This window comes from Tasmannia lanceolata, unplaced genomic scaffold (genome assembly GCF_043159265.1).
Source record: "Tasmannia lanceolata isolate RefF3 unplaced genomic scaffold, GAP_Taslan_0.1 ptg000008l, whole genome shotgun sequence".
Lineage (NCBI taxonomy): Eukaryota > Viridiplantae > Streptophyta > Magnoliopsida > Canellales > Winteraceae > Tasmannia > Tasmannia lanceolata.
The window spans coordinates 17,118,838-17,140,553 of NW_027518685.1; the positions used below are offsets into that span (position 1 = coordinate 17,118,838).

At 38.3% G+C, this 21,716-nt stretch overlaps 1 protein-coding gene across 2 annotated transcripts; it reads right to left on the reverse strand.

Annotated features, from left to right (window-relative positions):
* Positions 1 to 325: 325 nt before the first annotated feature.
* On the reverse strand, positions 326 to 19,940 carry LOC143884615 (E3 ubiquitin-protein ligase RGLG4-like). Of its 2 annotated transcripts, XM_077388268.1 has the most exons (11): positions 19,443 to 19,939; positions 9,482 to 9,566; positions 9,194 to 9,334; positions 8,888 to 9,001; positions 7,805 to 7,902; positions 7,641 to 7,720; positions 1,471 to 1,576; positions 1,247 to 1,374; positions 984 to 1,143; positions 848 to 904; positions 326 to 745 (listed from the first exon to the last, which is right to left on the reverse strand). In XM_077388268.1, exons 1-11 carry the CDS (start codon positions 19,611 to 19,613, stop codon positions 659 to 661), a joined length of 1,227 nt encoding a protein of 408 aa, XP_077244383.1. In that variant the 5' UTR covers positions 19,614 to 19,939; the 3' UTR covers positions 326 to 658. The 2 variants fall into 2 exon arrangements, with proteins under 2 accessions (XP_077244383.1, XP_077244384.1); XM_077388269.1 differs by lacking the exon at positions 9,194 to 9,334 and having other exon boundaries at positions 19,443 to 19,940.
* Positions 19,941 to 21,716: the final 1,776 nt, after the last annotated feature.

Consider the following 21,716-nt stretch of genomic DNA (forward strand, 5'->3'; position numbering starts at 1 on the left):
TTTTTCTGTAATGGCTAAGCACAGCTCCATGAGACTTTTTATGCTCGTTACCAACTGGGTTGTACCTAATCTTCAACATTACCACTTCTATGGGCTTGAATTACAATACCACATTCATGTCCATATGAACAAGAAATGACATTCCATATGAAAGGTTTTGTGGAGACGTAAATACTTTTTGTTTGTGGATGGTTCTCATTGTTCCGGATGTAAGTACACTGATAGAAATGATTATTGCACCAGTGAAGCCAATTTCCAGGTTCTGATTATCAGTTGCGGTTGTTTTAAATTACAAGGTGGAGAATGGTCAGCGTAACCAACCAAGGAGAAATCAAAGGCCAAACAAAGTTTATTTGAACCAATAAATAATTACATGACAGAGTTCTTGATATACATATGAACTCAACGACTTAACAGTACATAGACAAATTTTTGAGAGATACCTCCTTTTGTGAGGAATACAATAGTGCAATAGGAAAACCTTTCTAATGATGGCAATATTATTCTTTTCTTACATATGCTAATGTACAAAGCTGTTACCAATACAATCATCTAAAGGAGGAGCTAATGTACAAAGCTGTTAGCAATACAATCATCTGAAAGAAGGAAGAAAGGGATATGGAAAGTATGAGCAAGGTTAAGGGAATGCACGGACATGTCACCCTGTGTATAACCTCAAACGTGACCTAATGGTTTCACGGCATATGGGACATCTGGATAAGCTTTGCCCACATTCTCTACAAGTCTGCAATTGGGCAAGTGTTTCACAAAGTCACTAAACCAAGTACCAGAACAACTGGAAGCCATTCGTAGCTATGATGCAGTTAAAGATGCTAGGGTATCTTACCATATGCCCACACCCAAAGGCCAAATCTTTTGTATTTGTCAGGCAAATTGGGCACACCTATTTGGACAAAAAAGGCATCAGAAACAGAACCCAGACATTGAAAGCTACAGCACTTGTTAAATTTTATTTTCTTTACATGATTTTGTTCATCTGAGGTCGATGGTGGAATGTTGCTTGGTCCATTCGATGGTTGTCGTTGTGGCTGCGTTAAAGGAATTGGAGGAGGGCGTTGTTGCTGCGAGTAAGAAATTGGGGGAGGACGCCAATTTGCACTTTTAGCCTTCCCTGTCACATGTCTTTTAACCAATAAATGCATTAACATACACAATACATCCAAGTTTCAAGCTTAAAGAACATGAAATCCAAGCCAAGCCAAGGAAATGAATTTACGCTTCCTACCCAAGGAGACCGAGTTCCATGGTTGCTTTGTACTGAATAGGAATCTCCATGAGTGCAGCAAGAGCAAATGCTGCTTCTTTTTCGGAAGGGGTCAAATTTTTAGACATGAGAGCAGTGAAATTAACGAACTGCATAAGTAAATTTCATCAGCATTCATTAAAAACGCATGGTTAAAAAATCTCACAAACTTCCAAAAACAATCACATAAGGTGCTTCTGTGTTACCTGAAAATTATCAAATACACGAGCAGGGATCTTATCATCGAATTTCTGCATGTCTTCCCAAGGTCCATCGCCGACTCCGATGAGTACAATTGATAGAGGATAGGAACTGTCAATCAAAAAAGCTTTTCAAGGTCTTCCATGATTGGATCACACTAACAGAGCTCTCACAAGGAAGAAGCATAAAAAGGACTATAAGCTACAATAGCAGCTAGTTATATGAAAAGGACCTTTATTTTCCAAAAATATTGTCATATCGAATAAATATCGACTTTAAGCCACCTTGTCAGTAGTGAAGTATTGAGCTAAACCAAGTTAGCGTGATTATATAAGTTAACAATCCAAGTTGTCGTTATTTGATATCATGACAAAAGTGCATCATCAAGTGTACTGCACAATGTTTTTGTAAGTCTCCATCATGCTCAAATACAAAGCCCAACAGCAACCACAAAAGACCATGTTCAGGTGGATGAAGTGTTAGTCTCATAGTTTCGAATAATACAAGTTATGAGAACGACATATGCCTACAATGCAGTTAAAGGATTTCTTTGAGTAAGATTAGGAAAATTATGGCCAGGAAAGGATTACATTTGTGAACATTCAGGTCTTTATGAATAGGACACCCTGATTAGTACTAAGATTTACATTTATTCCGAGGTTCTCTATCTGGGTATATATGTGGTTGATCATGTTTCTGTTTATGTTTACATCAGATCTCAATTTGAGAAGAACTAAGTTTGTACCTACAGCTCTTCTAAAGTCTGAAACAAAGGACCTCTAAATTTTGGTAAATGGAATTCTATTTGACCAATAATTAGTGTCGAATGAGTTTGGGATCTCTGCTCCAAGAACTTTCATCCTTCCTGTCCAATTCATCTAAATGTTGTTCTTGTTCTATTATTCAGTTGCGATTATTTTAGCAGTAATGTTTATATTTCTTTCCGCAGGTAGTCGTTAAGGGTACACTTATTGACTTAGACAATTCAACAATGAAACATTCGTCCGCAACACGACTAATTAGTCATCAATACCGAAGCTTGGAAGCTGACCAAAATCTAGGTCTCATAGAATTGTGTCGTTTAAGACAAATACTGTAAAAAGTCATCTAGTCAATAGCCACATCATTTTAATGTCATTAACTGTGGTTTTGTATATAAACCATTAAGTTGATTACTAATATAAATCAAATTTTTATGGGTTGGGTTATACAAATTCGTTTTTTATTTGCCCCTTTTACTTTCACTTACCTGGTGGGATTCACATTTCTTAAGAAATTTAAGATACTCTGTTCACCATTAGGAAACAGTATAAGACTATAAGTCTAAAGCTTCGTTATGGTGTACCATCACTATACTTTGATTACAGAGGTAGACTTTTGTGACCATGGTTTTAAATTTCGACCAAAATCCGGATTTGGTCAATACCGAAATCGAAATCGGTAATACCCGAAACCTTACTTTATTTCGACCGAAATTTCGTTTTCCCGAAATTTAAGGAATTTCACCAAAAAATCACGATTTTATTCATTATTTAATATTTCAGCCGAAATTATTGAAATTTTGGCCGAAATTTTGTACGGGATAAAATAATTGTTTTTTTTCATTGGATTTTGGCCGAAATTTGGTTTCGGTGAGGAGAGAAATGCATTCTGAAACCGAAATTTGAAACCATGTAGGTGACGTCGTTGATGTAAACCCTCTTTGGTTAATCTAGGAAGAAAAAGAATTAACGAGAGAGAGAATTTCTATACACAGAGTTGAAAAATTATGATAAACACAACTTCAAAACCATACAAGCATTGTGAAGAAACGTTGAACCACTCTAATCTTATTCATATGATTGTAACTTCTTTATATTTACACCATATAATGATTTAGACGAAATCAAATTCTAGCCATCCTAGATAAACAGTAACACCTCCAAGCTAATCTATTAAGGACTCTTATGAGTCAGTGGTGATAATACTTCACAATTCCCCCCCTCAACACCGACTCGCCAAACTATTCAAACCTGTCGGCCCGGCCCCTCCAACGCCGTGCATGAATCAGTGATGACTCTTGCACTCCCCTTCAGCGTTAACTCTCGACAAGCAACCCTAAGTTCCTTCCGAGAACATTTTCGCGATCTATCAATTCGCCACTCCTTGACATGTTTTGTATCTTCAAAAAATACCAAATCCTCTACCTCAAGCCAAATTTGTGTACTTCGGATTCATCTTTGGAATACGCGTCGATCTCCGTGGCTTAGACGCACTAAATTCACGCTCTTCAAAATCTTCAAGTTGCGATGGTCGCAACTCTTCTGGTGAAGCTGGAACATCTTTTTCACACAACGGATTTTTCCAGTCTTCCATGGATTACAGCTCTTGCTCGTCGAAGTACCATTCTGTGGGGTTGCCGTCAAACCTTGATGTGGCGCCTCCTGTTCCGACTCTGACACATCTCCATCCCTCTATGAGAGATCAATTGTACTTTTCACCCATTGGATCGAATTCGGGTTTGCTACACCATGATTTTCCAGTGGTAGCACAATTGAATCCAATCTCTCTTTCAAACTGCCAATCAAATCTGTTGAGTCCGGCATTGCGGTGTTTTCTACGGACCACCGAGATGACGCTTCATCGAACACCACATCTCTTGACACATAGACCCTTTTCGTACATGGATCCAAGCATCTCCACCCTTTCCTTTGTTCATCATAACCAACGAACATAGCTCGAACCGTCGCTTTCTCCATCTTTGTCCTCATTTGCTTTGGCACAAGCACATAGCAAACACAACCAAACACTTTAAAGTGTCTAACTGACGGCCTTTTTCCGATGAGCTTTTGGTAAGGCGACTCATAACCAAGTCGTTGTTGTGGAAGACGACTAGTTACATATACAACTGCGCATATACACTCCGCCCAATATTGATGACGAACATTCCTCCCATGTAACATACTCCGGCACGTCTCAACTAAGTGCCTGTTCTTTCTTTCCGCAACTCCGTTCTGTTGTGGAGTTTCAGGACAAGTGAATTGCCTTTTGATCTTATGATCTCTTAGATAGGTAGAAAGAAATTGAGAAGTGTATTCTCCACCATTATCGGTTCTCAAACAACCAATCTTAAATCTTGTTTCAGCTTCTACATGTGCACATAAATCTTTGATCTTTTCAAAGACTTCAGATTTCTCCTGTAGAAAATACACCCAAACATATCTCGAAAAATCATCAATGAATATAAGAAAATAACGGTTTCCACTTACAGATTTCTGCTTCATTGGACAGCATACATCGGAGTGAACCAACTCCAATGGTCGTTTTGAGTAAAACTCTGATCGAGGAAAAGGTTGATGGTGTGCTTTTCCAAACTGACACCCAGCACAAACCGTATTTTCCCCGTTCTCGAGAAGTGGTAAGCCTCTCACAAGGTTTCATTTCGCCATAATTTTTAACTTATCATATGCGACATGCGCAAGGTGCGCATGCCACAACTCTGGAGTTTCATTACGGCGAGCTTTATCAACATAAGCCGTTCCTGCTGATAATACGTACATTGTCTCCATCCGTTTCCCACACATGATCGGATTGCCAGAAATTTCCACTTTCTCGAACACCTTTACATCTTCTGGTCCAAATAGCACATATCTGCCCCCTGATGTGATCTGCGCTACCGATATTAGATTCTTCGCTATACCCGGTACGTGATACACATCTTTGATAATGCTATTTCCCCCACGACGCCGTGAGGTAACCGTCACATCACCCACATCCTTTACAGCATGAATAGAATTATCCGCCGTGACAACCGCATGATTTCTGTTATATTTCCGCAACCACATAAACTTGTTTCGGTTTCCAGTCATGTGGTGCGAACATCCAGAATCAATCAACCAATCGTTCTCATAGTCAATAGTCTTCTTTCCTGAAGAACTACTTGCACACACTTGACTCTTCACAATAGGGGATTCTGCAACATTCAGTGCAAAAGAAACCTCCCCCTCAAAGTCATATTCCGTAGCAGTCTCTTCCACTGCCACATCACAAGCAAAAGAAGCTTGTATATCCCATTCACCATCGTCATCATCCTCTTTGTCTTTGGATTTGACGATAAAATTCCCATCATCGGTCTCAATCCTAGCCCGACAATTTCTTCTAATATGACCAGGTTTTCCACATCGATAACAATAAAAGTCATGTTTTTCTTGTGATTTTTCATCGTTATTAGCCCGATCATCTCTCTTATAGCCATCCCTTGGCTTCTTATTTTTCTGCCACTTCCGCTTGCTATTCACCGCAAGTGCTTCCTCACTTTCTTTCACAGACAATCCGACCATCTGTCTTGCCAACATCTCTTGATTAATCAAGAGATTCTTCAACTCCAGGAGAGACGGTTGCGTTGGCCAACCACGAATAGCAGTAATAAAACCGCTAAACTCAGGCCTCAAACCGCGGATAATCATTCTCCGCATCCGGCTTTCACTAATCCTAGACTCCTCGTCTAATTGAGATATCTCATTACACAAGTTTTTAACTTTCATAAAATAATCAGAAACAGATAAATTACCTTGTGTTAATGAGCCGATCTCGTTCTCTAAGAACTGCAACCGTGCATCGTTCGCCCGTGAAAAGAGAGATGAGAGTACCTCCCACGCTTCTTTTGGAGTTTTCGCATCTCTAATATGCTCAATCAACTCCTTTTGTAATGACGCCTTCAATACGTACAACGCTTTTCCAACACAGATCTTCCACTTCCGTAGTGTATTCACTCCTCCCTCTACTGGTGTTTCGGTGTCGTTGCCATTCACTATCTCCCATAGATCCTGGCCTTGAAGATATGACTCCAAGCACGACTTCCAATAGATGTAATTGGTATTGTTGAGCTTTTCGATCCCCACCAACATACCAACACTTTCAGTCATCTCTTCTTCCAACCTCGATATCACCTCGAAGCAACCAAAGAACAAACCGGTATTCCCACTTTGATATCCCCCTTGAAGCAAATCCAAGAACAAACCGGTAATCCGATCGAACATCTGCTCTGATATTACTTGTAAACCCTCTTTGGTTAATCTAGGAAGAAAAAGAATTAACGAGAGAGAGTTTCTATACATAGAGTTGAAAAATTATGATAAACACAACTTCAAAACCGTACAAGCATTGTGAAGAAATGTTGAACCACTCTAATCTTATTCATACGATTGTAACTTCTTTATATTTACACCATATAATGATTTAGACGAAATCAAATTCTAGCCATCCTAGATAAACAGTAACACCTCCAAGCTAATCTATTAAAAGCCCTAAACTAATAAAACTCTAAAAGAAAACAAAAGATAAGGACTCTTATGAGTCGGTGGTGATAATACTTCACGGTTGATGGGCTAAACAAATAAGATTACATTCTGTGGAGAATAGTCATGTCATCAATGGAGATACAAATTTTTTTTTTTTTTGAAATGGCGAGATATATTTGATTAAAAGGAACCGAGTTGGTCCTCAGCATACAAAGGGAAAACATAAAGAAGATAAAAACATATCAGCTATACAAAATACAATTAAGTTGGGAGATCATCAAACCACTCTAAACCCTTATTGATAAAAACATATCAATGAAGATACAAAATTTGATTGTAAGGATGGGAAGGATTTAGATTGTATACTCTTAGGCAAATATATTGGTAAATACATTGGCTAACTTAAGGCATGAGCATCACAGTTATTGTAATGGGAATCATCACTTCATATGGAAGGAGTCCAAGTAGTAGTATTTTTATACAACAGTGAATTTTGAAATTGCCAAGAAATAAAATGGGTCTAAAAATATAGTATTTTTCCTTCTTTATTTATGTTTGAGTTCCAAATCTCACTTAATTTTTTTTACCATTTTTTTACCTCAATAAATTCGAATAAGCTGATTTATCATCAACTTAACCAAGTACACTAGCCCAAATTGGTTTGCAAGATACCATTTATTGCATTCACACAAAAGATGATGAATTTAGGCAGAAACCACATGTTAAATCTGGAAAACAACCTTCTAAGCTGTTGATTCAGAAAGAAAAAATAGTAAGTTCCTAAAAATGATGAGTCATTTTCAAATTTACAGTCACTCAAAATGGCTAGAGAACTATAACATCGGGGATCCTAACAATCTCTAAGATATTAAATCCAACAGTTTACTAGGCTATACCTTGCAGCGACTATTGACTTGATTGTTTTCTCTTCTTGGGGGCTTAGATCTCCAATCTTTGTATCGACACTTCTTGTAACCTACATAATACAAGAGAAGTCTACATCTAGTTCTTTGTAAAGGGTAAAAGAAATAGAAAAAGGATAAGTATACATCCACACAACCTGACCATCTGCAATGATAACTAGCACATGATATTGTCCACCAGTTCTCTCAACAATGTCTATTGCAGCCTCAACTACTGGTGCGAAAGAAGTTGGTCCTTCCAAACAATGAAACAAACTATCATTCTGCGATCCTTACGATCAAACATATTGAATATAAAGGAAATCATGGCAAAAAATTTGGAGATAAGTTGAAAGTTGATACTAATTAACGGTCACTGAAAAAAAGAATAATCATGTCACAATTCAAGAACAACATTGTACAAACTTAACTGTGTGAGAAAGCTACTTAGAAAAAAAATGGAGAAAAAGAAAATGCCCAATGCATCCCATTTAGGTAGAATAAACAACAGTTACGTTAAAAGAAGAGTTCAATTTGTTATAATGATGGAAAATTACTAGGTGGGTTGTAACTTCTAAGTTGAAATTATACAACTAATAAAAGTCCTAAATAAATTCAATACAACCTTTAGCCTGGAAAAATTATCATGTACTTAAATTTATTCCTCCTAAAGTAGAACTTCAACAACAAGGATGTATCGACACATTGGACATGGTTTTGATATAACATCTTTTTTCTGAAATTAATGTATTTCAATATATAACCCCTTATAGCTGCTATGAGGAGTTTGGACTATTCAATTCCTTTCAAAAAATCTACTAATTAATATATAATAAACCAGGCAGAAGTTAATCCAAGTTGTTTCGTTCCTCTTGCTTCTACTTGATTGGATAAAATATGTTCAATTTAAGCATAATTTAGGAACAACAAAAGTGTCATAACATTTTGTACATATAGAGCAATTCCTATAGTTTTATGCAAGGATCCTGTCCTATCATTGTGATAATAAATGTCAAGTATCCATTGGAGTCTCAATAAAATTGTAGAATTCTAGAATTTTATCAGGAACAATACTCGGACCAAAACAATTTCAGAAAATGTTACATAACTTGATGAATAAAAATAATAATAATAATAATAATAAACTCTATTCAGTGACGCCGTTCAAAAAAGAAAAAAAAACCTCTATTCAGCGACGCATATGATGAAACAAACTGGAAACAAAAAAATAAAGAACCAACCTGACAATCTCAGGTTTGGAACAATCTTCCGATAGCAGGCGAGAACTTCTTCAAAGCCATGACAAGGTGTATGATCACTGTGGAAGCTGAACACTGTGTCATCATGAGTGGTTGCTGCCATGTGCAAATGAATTAAGTCAAACGGAAAAAGGTTCATATAACAAAATATAAATCATGCCTCCAAGTGAGTAATGACTTTGTTTTAAATTAAAAATTCTTATTGATAAAAAAGATAGAAGGAAACAAAACAATTTGTAGCAGAGGAACTAGTTAAATACATCCCACTAAAGAAGAGCACAGACTGACCATCACCAAACCCAAAACAAGGAATTAAATTGTCTTCATCAAAAGGAGACAAAGTCTTCCCAACAATAGAAATGGCTTTCTCGTATGGATTAGGTGTGGCACCAATTGCGTGCAGGCTCTGGCTGTTGAATGAGTGTTTTCCTTCAAGAAGAAGAACACAATAATTTCCAAAGATAATTTATTCGTGGAAAACAACAAACCCGATTATTAAAAAATATGCTAATGGAAAAAAAAGAAAATAAATCGCAGGTCCCCATTAAATCAGAATATTAGTTCACTTCAGCAAACCTGTCCATTCATTGCTTTTAGTGAAATCAATTCCAACTATAAGGTTTGATGACTCTAGACCAGCTTCCCTCAAGGCAGTTGTAACCTGTAAAAGGAAAACATTCAGTCAGGACTTGCTGACGAGGATATGATTTCTTGGTTTTAACCCTACGCATAAAAGGAATAGGAAAGGCACATAGAGAAATATTTAGAAGAATAAAGAGGCAAGCATTTATCAAGACAGTGTAATTGAAATAATTATATAACCAAAGCATTATGTAATGGTAAAATCATGAAAGCATAAAGTTTGACAGAGTCAATGCAGAAATGAAAATGTAGAAAAGAACTTGAACTAATTCAGTTGGAAGAAATGCTATTGTTTCCAAATGATTCTATTTTGATTCAAATTGAAGACGTTCAATGACAAGAAATAGTTGGTTTAAGAAATTTTAAATCGCTACAGATTAGGTGAATTTTAACTCTTAAGTAGTTACCTACAAGCCTAAAAGAATGGTGTTATTTCTAAATTTTGCAACTCCTCGCAATGAGCTCCCTTCTTTCTCGAACAGGTCAGTCAACCACTTCAAAATAATGATATGGCCATCCAAGTAATCAATTTTAAAGTTAGATTTATAAAGAATGCAAATTAAAAATTTTATAGTTACTTATCTTCTCCGTCCAATATTTCTTTTATTCACAACTTGGGGCATGAAAATGACCGTTCAACCCTCATTATCAGAGCTTGAAATCTAGTACAAAACTGTTGTGTTGAATTTGCTGCAAGTTCAATAACTTTCAGCATACTATTTGACCTGTGATGGCAAGTAGAAAGTGTATCTTCAACACAGCTCATCAATAAATGCTTCATGTTTACTGAAGGAAAGGGAATTGACAAATTGATTATTGAATTCTTCTCAAATATTTATGACACTGAATGAGGAGTTGACCCCTTGATCGAGGGGGATTTTTCAATTTTAATATCTTAGGGGAGCTCCACTTGGACGTTTCATTCCCCTAGGAGATTAAGTGTTCATTATTTTCAACCATTGTAGGTGCAGAGCCTCTGGCCCTGATGGTTTCTCTATGGTATTTCTGCAAGAGTTTGAGATGATTTAGAACCTAAGAATATTTGCATCTTACAAATGAAATGTTCTTACAATATTAGTTAGCTAATGCTTCTTTCATTGTCACATCTACGAGAGTGCTAACTACCGGTCACGATTACGCTCTTCGCCTATTAGAAACTTTGAGCATTCATCTTAAGATTACTCTCTCATAGATGTAGATCCAATAATAGAACACTCCTAGTCTTGACAAAAGACTTAGAAAGGTTGTAATATGTTTACGTCTCAAATTCTACCCTACGTATCTTCCTATGGCCCCCTATGATTACAATGGGGCCCTAAAAACTCAATTGGGGGCCGCACCCTAATAACTCGGTTCTCCCTCCCCTAACACCCCTGGCTGAGTTGCCTGAGAGTCTTTGTAAAATCCTTTTCCTCGTCCTAAACTTCCACTCGACCATTCTATCTGGCCAAGCTGCCTGAAGTCTCCACTTCCTCTCCACACATGATCAGGTCCAAGAAAAGCTTGAACTTGTTCACTAGAAGATGCCTTGTCATCATGTGCATTGGATATTATTTTGTACTTACCTTCTCCAAAGAAATGACGTCCTCATATGATTTCGTGAATGAAATGGTATCTGACATCAATATGCTCCGTCTTCATTCACAATACTTGGTTCTTTTCCAAATTAATAGTGCTTTGGACAAAACCATGCAACATAGGCATATCCTCCCATAAGCCAAGTCACCCACCAGCTCTATCAACCATATAGCTTTGTTCACTCCCCCAGATAATGCCATGTAGTATAATTTTGTCATAGACAATGCAACCGTTGACTATAAAGTTGACTTCCAACTAACAATACCATCTGCAAGAGTGAATAAATAGCTCATAGCAGACCTCCTTCTCTCCAAGTTCCCAATATAATCAGAATACAAACTCGATACATCTTGTAGTGCCACTATCCCTATCAAAGTCCAGACCACCACTTGGTGTACCTTTAAATAATCGAGTATCCATTTCATTGCCTACCAATGTCTGCTCCTTGCGTTCTCCCTATATCTACCAACCATATCGGCTACTTGTGAGACTGGGCAAGTATGAACCATGGCATACATGATGCTCCCAACTTCATTCATATATGAGACACGAGAGATGTCATATCTCTCATCATCCTTCCTCAATAGAGCCATAAAAAATCAGACGTGAGGTGCTACAAGAGTATTTAGTGGCTTAAAATATTTCATTCTAAACTGCTCGGAAGAATTTTATTGATGTGCTTTTGGGAGAAATTCACCTTGCCCAACTTCCTAATCCTCTGAATATCCATACCCAAAATCTTTTTTGCAGCACCCAAGTCTTTCATATAAAATTTCTTTGCGAAGCTGATTCTGCAATGAGGCTAAAAGCTCATCCCCCTAATCATCCACTCAACTGAAGATATATGTCCCTCTTATCATGTTTGACTCTTATGTATGTGGAAACACAGGTTGTTGGAGGTTTTAGCAATCCTCTACCACCATTTCTTGAGGTGATCTTCGCTAAAAATTTGCAGGTTCCAAATATTGAGAACCCATCTCTTTAGATTTCAAGATGGTATTTTTGTAAACTCAATGACCTTATCAACTTGGTCATACAAGGAGATCCAAGGGCTTCCACTTTGTTGAAGATTTCAATGTACATGATACCCGAAAGGTCTACGATTGAGACCTTATATAGATTCCCAACTCTAATCCTTATACAACAATTTCGATCAATCGAAGGTAGAGACCACTATAAGTAACAGTGTGTGTACCTCATCGTAATTCAATAAGATCCCACCTAGTGTTTCAAACTCAGAGAGATTTGGCCAAAAGAGAGTTGACTTGGATAAATAAATGGTTGACAAGGTCAGTTTTTCCATAATTAGGATGAGTCAACGGAGTTTTGATTGAGATTTTATAGGACAAAACTCTTAACATAATGAGAAAACAACCAACATAAGACCTAATTGACTTGACTCATGATTTGACTGAGGGAGTTCAACTCCGGTTGAGCTCTGAACTGTAAACCTTCTTTGGTGTCTTTAGAAGAAAGAAATTGGAGTAATAAGGGATATGAAACAAAAGTATATATTTGAGATGTGCAAAACCCGTGAAAAAGCACTCTACTTTTATTCCCATGTTCAACTTCCTTTATATACATAACAGCTGTGGTGTGAATCGGTAACCACAAAAGAAACCCACCTAAAACAAACTCTTCCAATACCTATCTAATATACTACCCATAAAACCAAACTCTAAAAACAAAACAAATATTAAAAAAAAAGGACTCTTAGAAAAGGATAGAGTCGGTGGTGAAAGACACGTTCACAATTCTCCCCCTCAACACCGACTCACAAAACTAACTACGATTCAAACCCGTCGGCCCGGCCCCTCCGACACCGTGCATGAGACATCAGTGACTCTAGCACTCCCCTTCAGCGTTAACTCTTCACAAGCCACGCGAAGTTCCTTCTGAGAAAATTTTCGCGATCTATCAATTCGCCACTCCTTGACGCCCTTTGCATCTTCAAAAAAATGGCAAATCCACCACCTCAAAAAAAAAGCCAAATTTACATACTTTGGATTTGCCTTTGTTACACGCATCGATTTCCGTGGCTTACATGCACTAAACTCACGCTCTTCAAAATTTTCAAGTTGCGACGGTCCCAACTCTTCTGGTGAACCTAGAATATCTTTTTCATGTGACAGATTTTTTCCAGTCTTCCATGGACTAGAGCTCTTGCTCGTCGAACTACCATTTTGTGGGGTTGCCGTCGAACTTTGACGTGGCACCTCCTGTTCTGACTCTAACACATCTTCATCCATCTGTGAGAGATCAATTGTACTTTTCATCCTTTGGATCGAATTCGAATTTGCTACACCATGATTTTCTTGTGGTAGCACAATCAAATCCTATCTCTCTTTTAAAATACCAATCAAATCTGTTGAATCTGGCATTGCGGTGTTTTCCACGGATGATTGGATTGCTAGAAACATCCACTTTCTCGAACACCTTTACATCATCTGGTCCAAACAGCACATATCTGCCCGCTGATGTGATCTGCGCTACCGATACTAGATTCTTCGCCATACCCGGTATGTGATACCATAGTTACCAGGGTGGGAAACGGAAACGGGAAACGAAACGGGAAACGCATGAAAAAAAAATATAGGGGAAACGAGAAACGTGAAACAATAGAAAATGGTACGAAAAACGTCTTAGGAAATTATGTGTGTTTTCGAAAATGATTTTCGTATGTTCCACACATGTTTCCTATACGTTTATCACGCGTTTACACATTATTTACATAAGTTTTCCATATGTTTCCCATGTGTTTTAGAAATATTTCTCCAATTTTGTATCATATTTTGAAAACGTTTCAGAAACGTGTTTCCCTCATTTTAGGGGCAATGAGTTTCCCAACCGCGAGAAACACATGTTAAGGGAAACAGGTTTCCCACCCGCCCAAGGAGTTTCCAGCAACTATGCGTGATACACATCTTTGAGGATGCTATTTTCCTCACCACACCGTGAGGTAACTGTCACATCGCCCGCATTCTTCATAGCATGTATAGAATTATCCGCCGTGACAACTGCATGATTTCCATTATATTTCCGCAACCACATAAACTTATTTTGATTTCCAGTCATGTGATGCGAACATCCAGAATCAATCAACCAATCGTTCTCGTAGTCAATAATCTTCTTTCCAAAAGAGCTTGTTACACACACTTGACTTTTCACAACAGGAGATTCTGCAACATTCAGTGCAAAAGGAATCTCCTCCTCAAAGTCAAATTTCGTAGCAGTCTCTTCCACTGCCACATCACAAGTAAAAGAAGCTTGCATATCTCATTCACCATCATCCTCCTCCTCCTTGTCTTTGGATTCGACGACAAAATTCTCATCATCTGTCTCAATCCTAGCCCGACAATTTCTTCTAACATGACCAGGCTTGCCACATCGATAACAATAAAAGTCACGTTTTTCTTGTGATTTGTCATTGTTATTAGCCAGATCATCTATCTTATAGCCATCCTTTGGCTTCTTATTTTTCTGCCACTTCCGCTTGCTATTCACCGCAAGCGCTTCCTCACTTTCTTTTACAGACAATCCGGCCATTTGCCTTGCCAACATCTCTTGATTAATCAAGAGATTCTCCAACTCCAGGAGAGACGGCTATGTTGGCCAGCCACATATAGTGGTGATAAATCGACTAAACTAGGGCCTCAAGCCGCAGATAATCATTCTCCGCATCCGGCTCTCACTAATCTTAGACTCGTTTAATTGAGATATCTCATTACACAAGTTTTAAACTTTCATAAAATAATCAGAAACTGATAAATTACCTTGTGTTAATGAGCCAATCTCATTCTCCAAGAACTGCAACCGTGCATCGTTCGAGAGATGAGAGTGCCTCCCACGCTTCTTTCGGAGTTTTTGCATCTCTAATATGCTCGATCAACTCCTTTTGTATTGACGCCTTCAATACGTACAACGCTTTTCCGGCACGAATCTTCCACTTCCTTAACGTATCCGCTCCCTCTTCTGGTACCTCAGTATCGTTGCCATTCACTATCTCCCATAGATCTTGGCCTTGAAGATACGACTCCAAGCACGACTTCCAATAGATGTAATTGGTATTGTTGAGCTTTTCAATCCCCGCCAACATACCTACACTTTCCGCCATCTCTTCTTCCAACCTTGATATCACCTCGAAGCAACCAAAGAACAAACTGGTATTCCCACTTCGATATCCCCTCGAAATAAATCCAAGAACAATCTGGTATTCCGATCGAACAACTTGCTCTGATACAACTTGTAAACCTTCTTTGGTGTCTTTAGAAGAAAGAATATTGGAGTAATAAGGGAGACGAGACAAATTATATATTTGAGATGTGCAAAACCCGTGAAAAAGCACTCTACTTTTATTCCCATGTTCAACTTCCTTTATATACATAACAGCTGTGGTGTGAATCGGTAACCACAAAAGAAACCCACCTAAAACAAACTCTTCCAATACCTATCTAATATACTACTTATAAAACCAAACTCTAAAAACAAAACAAATATAAAAAACAAGGACTCTTAGAAAAGGATAGAGTCGGTGGTGAAAGACACGTTCACAATTCTTCCACCGACTCTCTCATAGGAGTCCTTTTTCTTTTTGGTTTTGGTTTACCCAGTTGAATAGATAGCTATTAGAAAGTTTATTTATAGTAGGACTTTTAGATGATTGGTTTAGAAGAGAGTTTGTTTTTATGTGGAAGTAGGTAGCCTGATTGATAGCAAAAACAAATTACTCGATGGTCAATAAATAGAAGAAGAAAGTGGAAGAGATTGAGCTTCTAAGTTTTTAATCTTTATATAGTGTAATCACGTTTATATCAGTGCTATTCCTTTCTCTCTCTTTTCAATAGTGTATTTTTTCTTCTTCCAAAGATTACCAAAGAGGGTCCACATGAACTCCTCTTAAAAAAATAAATTATCCACAATTGAAACAAAAATGTTTACGGTGAAGACAGTTTTCCGCAAAATCTTTCCCTTTACAGCGGAATGTGGGTAAAGGCGTTTTAAGTGAAATGCATGAAAACTGAAAAGGTGTCGATGGAGGAAAGGGAGAAAATATATCCCTTACGTCGTAATTGGATACGTAGAAAAGTTTGCGCCCTTTTTACGTTAAAGCAGGAAACACATAAAAGGAAAGGTGTTGAATAAAGATTTGCATGGAAAATGGATATTTTGGGTGGAAAGTGTAAAAAAGAGTGGAAACGGGAATTTTATACGGGAATGCTGATACGCATCTTTTTGGCGTGGAAAATGAATGAAGCTTTGTAGTCCATTTCTCTTGGAGGAGCTAGGGTTTTGCTAGTGGTTTCTTTCTATGTTACTCCTTTCTCTTCCGCTGGATTTCTACGTTTACCTGCAACTGTCATCTCCGCTATTGGGGTTGTTTTAGTCCAACATTTGGTATCAGAGCTGCAGGTTTTGTAGGTCGGTGGAGAGGAGTGTTTATCTTGTTGTAGATTTGTCCCTAATGGCTGAAAAAGTGCAACTAAATTTGAGATTCCAAGGTTTTATGGCACAAACTTTGCATTTTGGAAACTAAAAATGCATGCTGTGTTAGTCAATGATGGTTGTGCTGTTGCGCTTTTGGGGAAAAAGAAGAAACCAAAAGAGAAGAAAGATGAGGAGTTTGATGATAACGATCAAATAACATGTGCATATTTGCTTCTTGCCTTGGACGACATCATATTGTTCAATGTTTCAACTGAGACAACTGCAAGGGGGTTGTGGGAGGAGTTTAAGAGTATATACAATGGAAGGTCATTGGCAAACAAGATCTTCTAAAAAATGTGTTGAAGAGTATGTAAGGGTGGTTTAGATATTATGTGTATGATGATAGGTATTGTAGTCTTTGTACAAGGTTGCCCTAATTTAGGCTTATATATACATAATTTACATGGGAGGACTCCTTAGTGGAGAATCCTCACCTTCTCCCTCACTCTTCTCCTTCTTCTCCTCTCATCCTCATCTCCTAACATGGTATCAGAGCAAACATCCTAAGAAAGGAAGAAAGGAAGAGTTCCCATCATCATCTCCCATTCACGTGCCTCTCTTCTCTACTCTTCTTCTCCTTCTTTCCTTATCCTTATCTATTCTAACATGGTAACAGAGCAAAGATCCTAGGAAGAAGAAAAGAAGAAGAAGAGTTCCTCTTTCACACGCCAGTCTCTCTCTCTTTCTCTCTATTCTCCCAAACTCCTTTTTTTCCTTTATTTTTCTGTAACCCCGCAACCTAGTTGTGCACTCCCTGAAATCTCTCTCAAAAACCCTATTTCCTCTCCCACTAAAATCCCTAAAATCCCTCCAACTCTCTGTTTTTGGCACATCAGCGCCAATCCACTCCCATATTCTTTCTTTTTTTTTGTCTTTTCCGTAACCCCAAACCCTAAAATCTCTCTTGTATTCCTTCTCTCTTGCCTATCCCTTGCCAACCCGCTCTGTAATCTCTCTCTCTCTCTCTCTCTCTCTCTCTCTCTCTCTCTCTCTCTCTCTCTCTCTCTCTCGTGGCTCCCCTAACTCATATGGTTTTGCCATAAACCATCATCTCCCCCTGTTTTTAGTAGATCTACAACCCCAAACCCTAAACCTCAACCCAAAATCCAAAACCTAAATCTTTCCTTTCTTTTTCTTCTGAATTCCCATTTGAGAAGAAATACTCTTCCCAAATCCCTTTTGGCATCCTCAAAACCCTAAATATCCATCCAAAATCCCAAATCCATCCATCCAAACCCTTTCTTTTGGGTCCCTAAACCCCAAATATTTTCTTGTAAGTACCACTTGTAGATTCATCCATCTTCCAAAACACCCAAAAAAAAAATCCCAAAAGATCTATTATTGTACATTCTTTTCCCTCTTTTCTCCATCCAAATCTTTCTTTTCTTGTTCATTCTCCTAAATCCATTCTTTTTCTTCTTGTTCCTTTTTTGTTATTCTTGTTTGAAATCCCTAAATACGTTTCTTTTCTAAATCTTAATACATTGTTGTGTTCTTTCTAGTTCTTCCTAGCTCTTTAAACCCCTCTCATTATGGTCTAAATCCTTTCTTCTTTCTCTTTTGAGTCTTATCCCCCATCCACTCCATCTTGCTCTTTGTTTTTCCTACTCTCTATCCGTAGTGTTTAATGGCCTTTATGTTGTTCTCCAAGGTGCACACCAAGTGTTTGGTAAAATGTCCGAGAGAGGTGTTGTGCCTTGAGAGTAATCTTTTCATTGCAAGTTGAAGGCCTTCGGTTGTTGTCTTGTTGTTGTCGTGTTGTATTGTTGTCATTTCCGCATGATATAGTTTCGTCTTTTTTTGTTGGTATGATTCCTTATGTGATTTGTTGGTCGGTTGGTTTCTTCTTTGTGTTGCTCGTTGTTTCCTTCCGCTTAGCATTTGTTGTTGTCTCGTTGGCTGCTCCGGGTTGATGTAGGTGACCCCTTTTGTTGGTAGTTCTTTGGTGACTTATTTGTGTATTGATGGTAGTCTGTTGTTGTTGGCATATGTGGTTGTTATTGGTGATGATTGTTCGTTGGCGGCGTTTATAGTGGGTTTGTAGTTGGTATTGCTGGTGGTGCATTGTCGGTGGATGATTCATTGCATTGTTGGTTGTTGTCGGTGCTGTTTTGTTGGTTGTATTGGGTAGAGCTTCTCTTAGACTTGAAATTGCTTGATGATGACAGCTTGTGGAGCTTCTCTTAGGCTATTGACAAACCACGCGTTGTCTAATGTGTGGTTTGCTTTTGGTTTCTTTTGTTACAAACCCAAATCAGTTCGCAACGTGATTGATCTTCTTAAGGGAAAGATCAGCCTCTCGACCCACTTCAAGGGAAGGGTCAAAGTCCTCTGTGTGCAAAAAACACACAATTTCCAGGATAAATTTCTTTAGTGATTTGAAAAAAGCTAATTAAGATTATTTATACCAAATAGAAAATCCACTCGCAGCCACTTAACCACTTCCTCTAAAACACCTACCACCCAAGCTAATCTAGAAACCCTAACCCTTATCTCTAATAATCTCCCCATACCAAACAACTAATAAATCAAACTCGAAAACCCACAAAATCTAAACTAATTTATTCCACCCCAAATAGGACCCATCTAGGCATGTAACATCTTCTTTGCTCGACTGTTTTAGCCAAGCAAGAAATGGTCAATAAATAGGAAAAAATTATAGAAGTTTTTGTTTTTTTACCATGGGTAATACGATTTAAACCTCATAAGACATCTATATAGTAAGAACCCATAACTTAACTAGCCCCAACCACTCCCAATGTGCCATATGAACAACAGATAAGAGCAGAGGCAAAAACAAACCACATTTTCGAAAGAAAGAAAAAAAACCCACCTGTTCAAGAGAAGTGTAGTTGTCTGGAATGAATTCATATTTCCTAGAGAGTTTCCTCTGTGGAGGGAGATGCCTTTGTGAGAGTGAGGACTGAGACATGGTACTTGTGGGGCTCAAATCCCTCTCTACACTACGAGGCTGATGCCTTAGTAAGCGTAAGAAATTGCCCATCTTATTATCTTCTTCTCAGAGATTTAAGAATCCAACGAAAGGGAGAGAGAGAGAGATGATATTATAAGAGAGCATCATCTTGATTGCGTGAGACAGAGAAACGTAAGTGGGATATGAGAGAATACGATTCTTTGATGAAAAATATCTGAAACTGAACCTTCCTCTTCTTTTCCTCGCCCATTTGCTCTTCCCCTTTTTATTTTCTTGGCCTGAGATTGGTTCTTTTCGTTCATTTATCGAATCAGATACAAAGATGAGGTTTAGGCTGTGTGTCTTTTCTTTTTGTAAAGTTTTGATGACGATTTAGGGCACTCTGGGCTGTTTTTATCCTTTCCTTTTTCTTCTGGTAGGAAAGGTAGTGTTAATAAGACCCCACTTGAAAATGGAAGGAGTCCCGTTTTTAAACGGCTTCTTTTTGGGGGAAAAAAAACACGTTTTTTCGGTTTGCCATTTAACACTCGGTTTAAAACTTTTACAGTAAAAATAACTCGGTTTTGTATTTTTTTTTTTTTCGAAACGTATAAAGAACAGATATATTAAAACAGGAAGACCAAGGAGGTTACCCTGGGAAGAAACAAGAGAAAAAGAACAAGAAAAAGATAAAATAACTCGGTTTTGTTAAGGAAAACGTTTTAAACAAGTTCTTTTTGGCCAAATTTCCAATTTTACCCCGCCATATTTTGTAAATGACAAAATTTTAAACGGATTTTTTGTGTGTTGGTGTTTTTTTTCTTTTTTCTGAGTTTCTTTTTGAACCAGTACCGTATTAAACTCGATTTTCCCCCCCATCCCGGTTTTTTTGTTGAATCACGTTTTTCTAACTATGGTCTTCGACTCTTAGTCACGATCTGCTCAATCCAAGCTTTTCAAGATGCTTTTCGGATCTACTTTGTACGTCTTGGGTCACGGATCCATTTTGAATTCTCTAGAGTGAAAAGAGGAGAGAATAGTCATTGCAACGAAAAGACATGAAACCCTCTTTGTTGTTTGAGTAGGTTTTTTAATTTACAAAAAATGACCCCAGACATAAGCAAACAAAAAAATAAAGGAGATTTTGTACACTCGTGCCTAGACCTGGCAAGAAGTGACCTGGACACGCGGGTCGACCCGGCCCACCTATAATTTCCGGGTCCGGGTCCCAAAGTAGTGACCCGTTTCAGTTTGATCCGCGGGTCCACCCGGCCCATCAAAACTGATCCAGGCTGAGTGGGCCCGCGGGTGCCCGCTAAAGAGTAGAATACTTTTGGGGGGAGAGGATGTGACGAAAATACGTGAAATTTGTGAGGGTATTTTCATTACATCACTTAAATCCCAGTTCCCAAATGCTTTTTCTTCCTATAGATGGTCATCTCATGTAGATAAGGATTACCTTGTCCCGGGGCAAAAATGGAAGCAACATGCGTGGGTATCGAGAAAAACACAAGAAAAGAAAGAATAGAGTGAAAGCTATTAAAGAGGGAGAAAGAAAAGAATGAAGAGACTGAAGGTTTTCAAATTTCAAAGGATGTGACACGTGCCAAAAAGTTTTTTTTATTTTTATAAATAACAACCAAAATTCTTTAAAAAAAAAAAAACAGGTGAACCGCAGGTCAACCCGGCCTGTGCGGGTGGGGTACGGGTCCACCAAGTACTGAACCGTAAAATTCCGGGTCATTTCTTACCCGGCCCGTATGACCTGGACCAGTACGATTCGGGTGAAACCCGGCTCGGCCCACCCGTTTGCCAGGTCAACTCGTGCCCTCCACTCTGATCTAGGAATAACCTTCACGATCCAAAATGCCCAAATTCTATTGGTTAACATTCGGATTATTTGGATCCATCGGACCATCTGGGTCCATTGATCCCTTGATGTGTAGAAACTCCTTTTTTTTGCCCACTTGGCTGACTCTCCTTTTATATTGGGAAATGATAAATGTGCCCCTTTTCATCACATGGGACACCCAACTGCAGTGTATGTGGGAATCAAATCCGTTGAATCCTTCCGACCTGAAGTACATCAGCCCCTATGCAGTCATTGATACGCTGATGGTGGGTGTCTCAACTGATGAAAAGGGACGCATTTATCATTTTCCTTTGTATTTTGTAACCCCGGCACACCACATA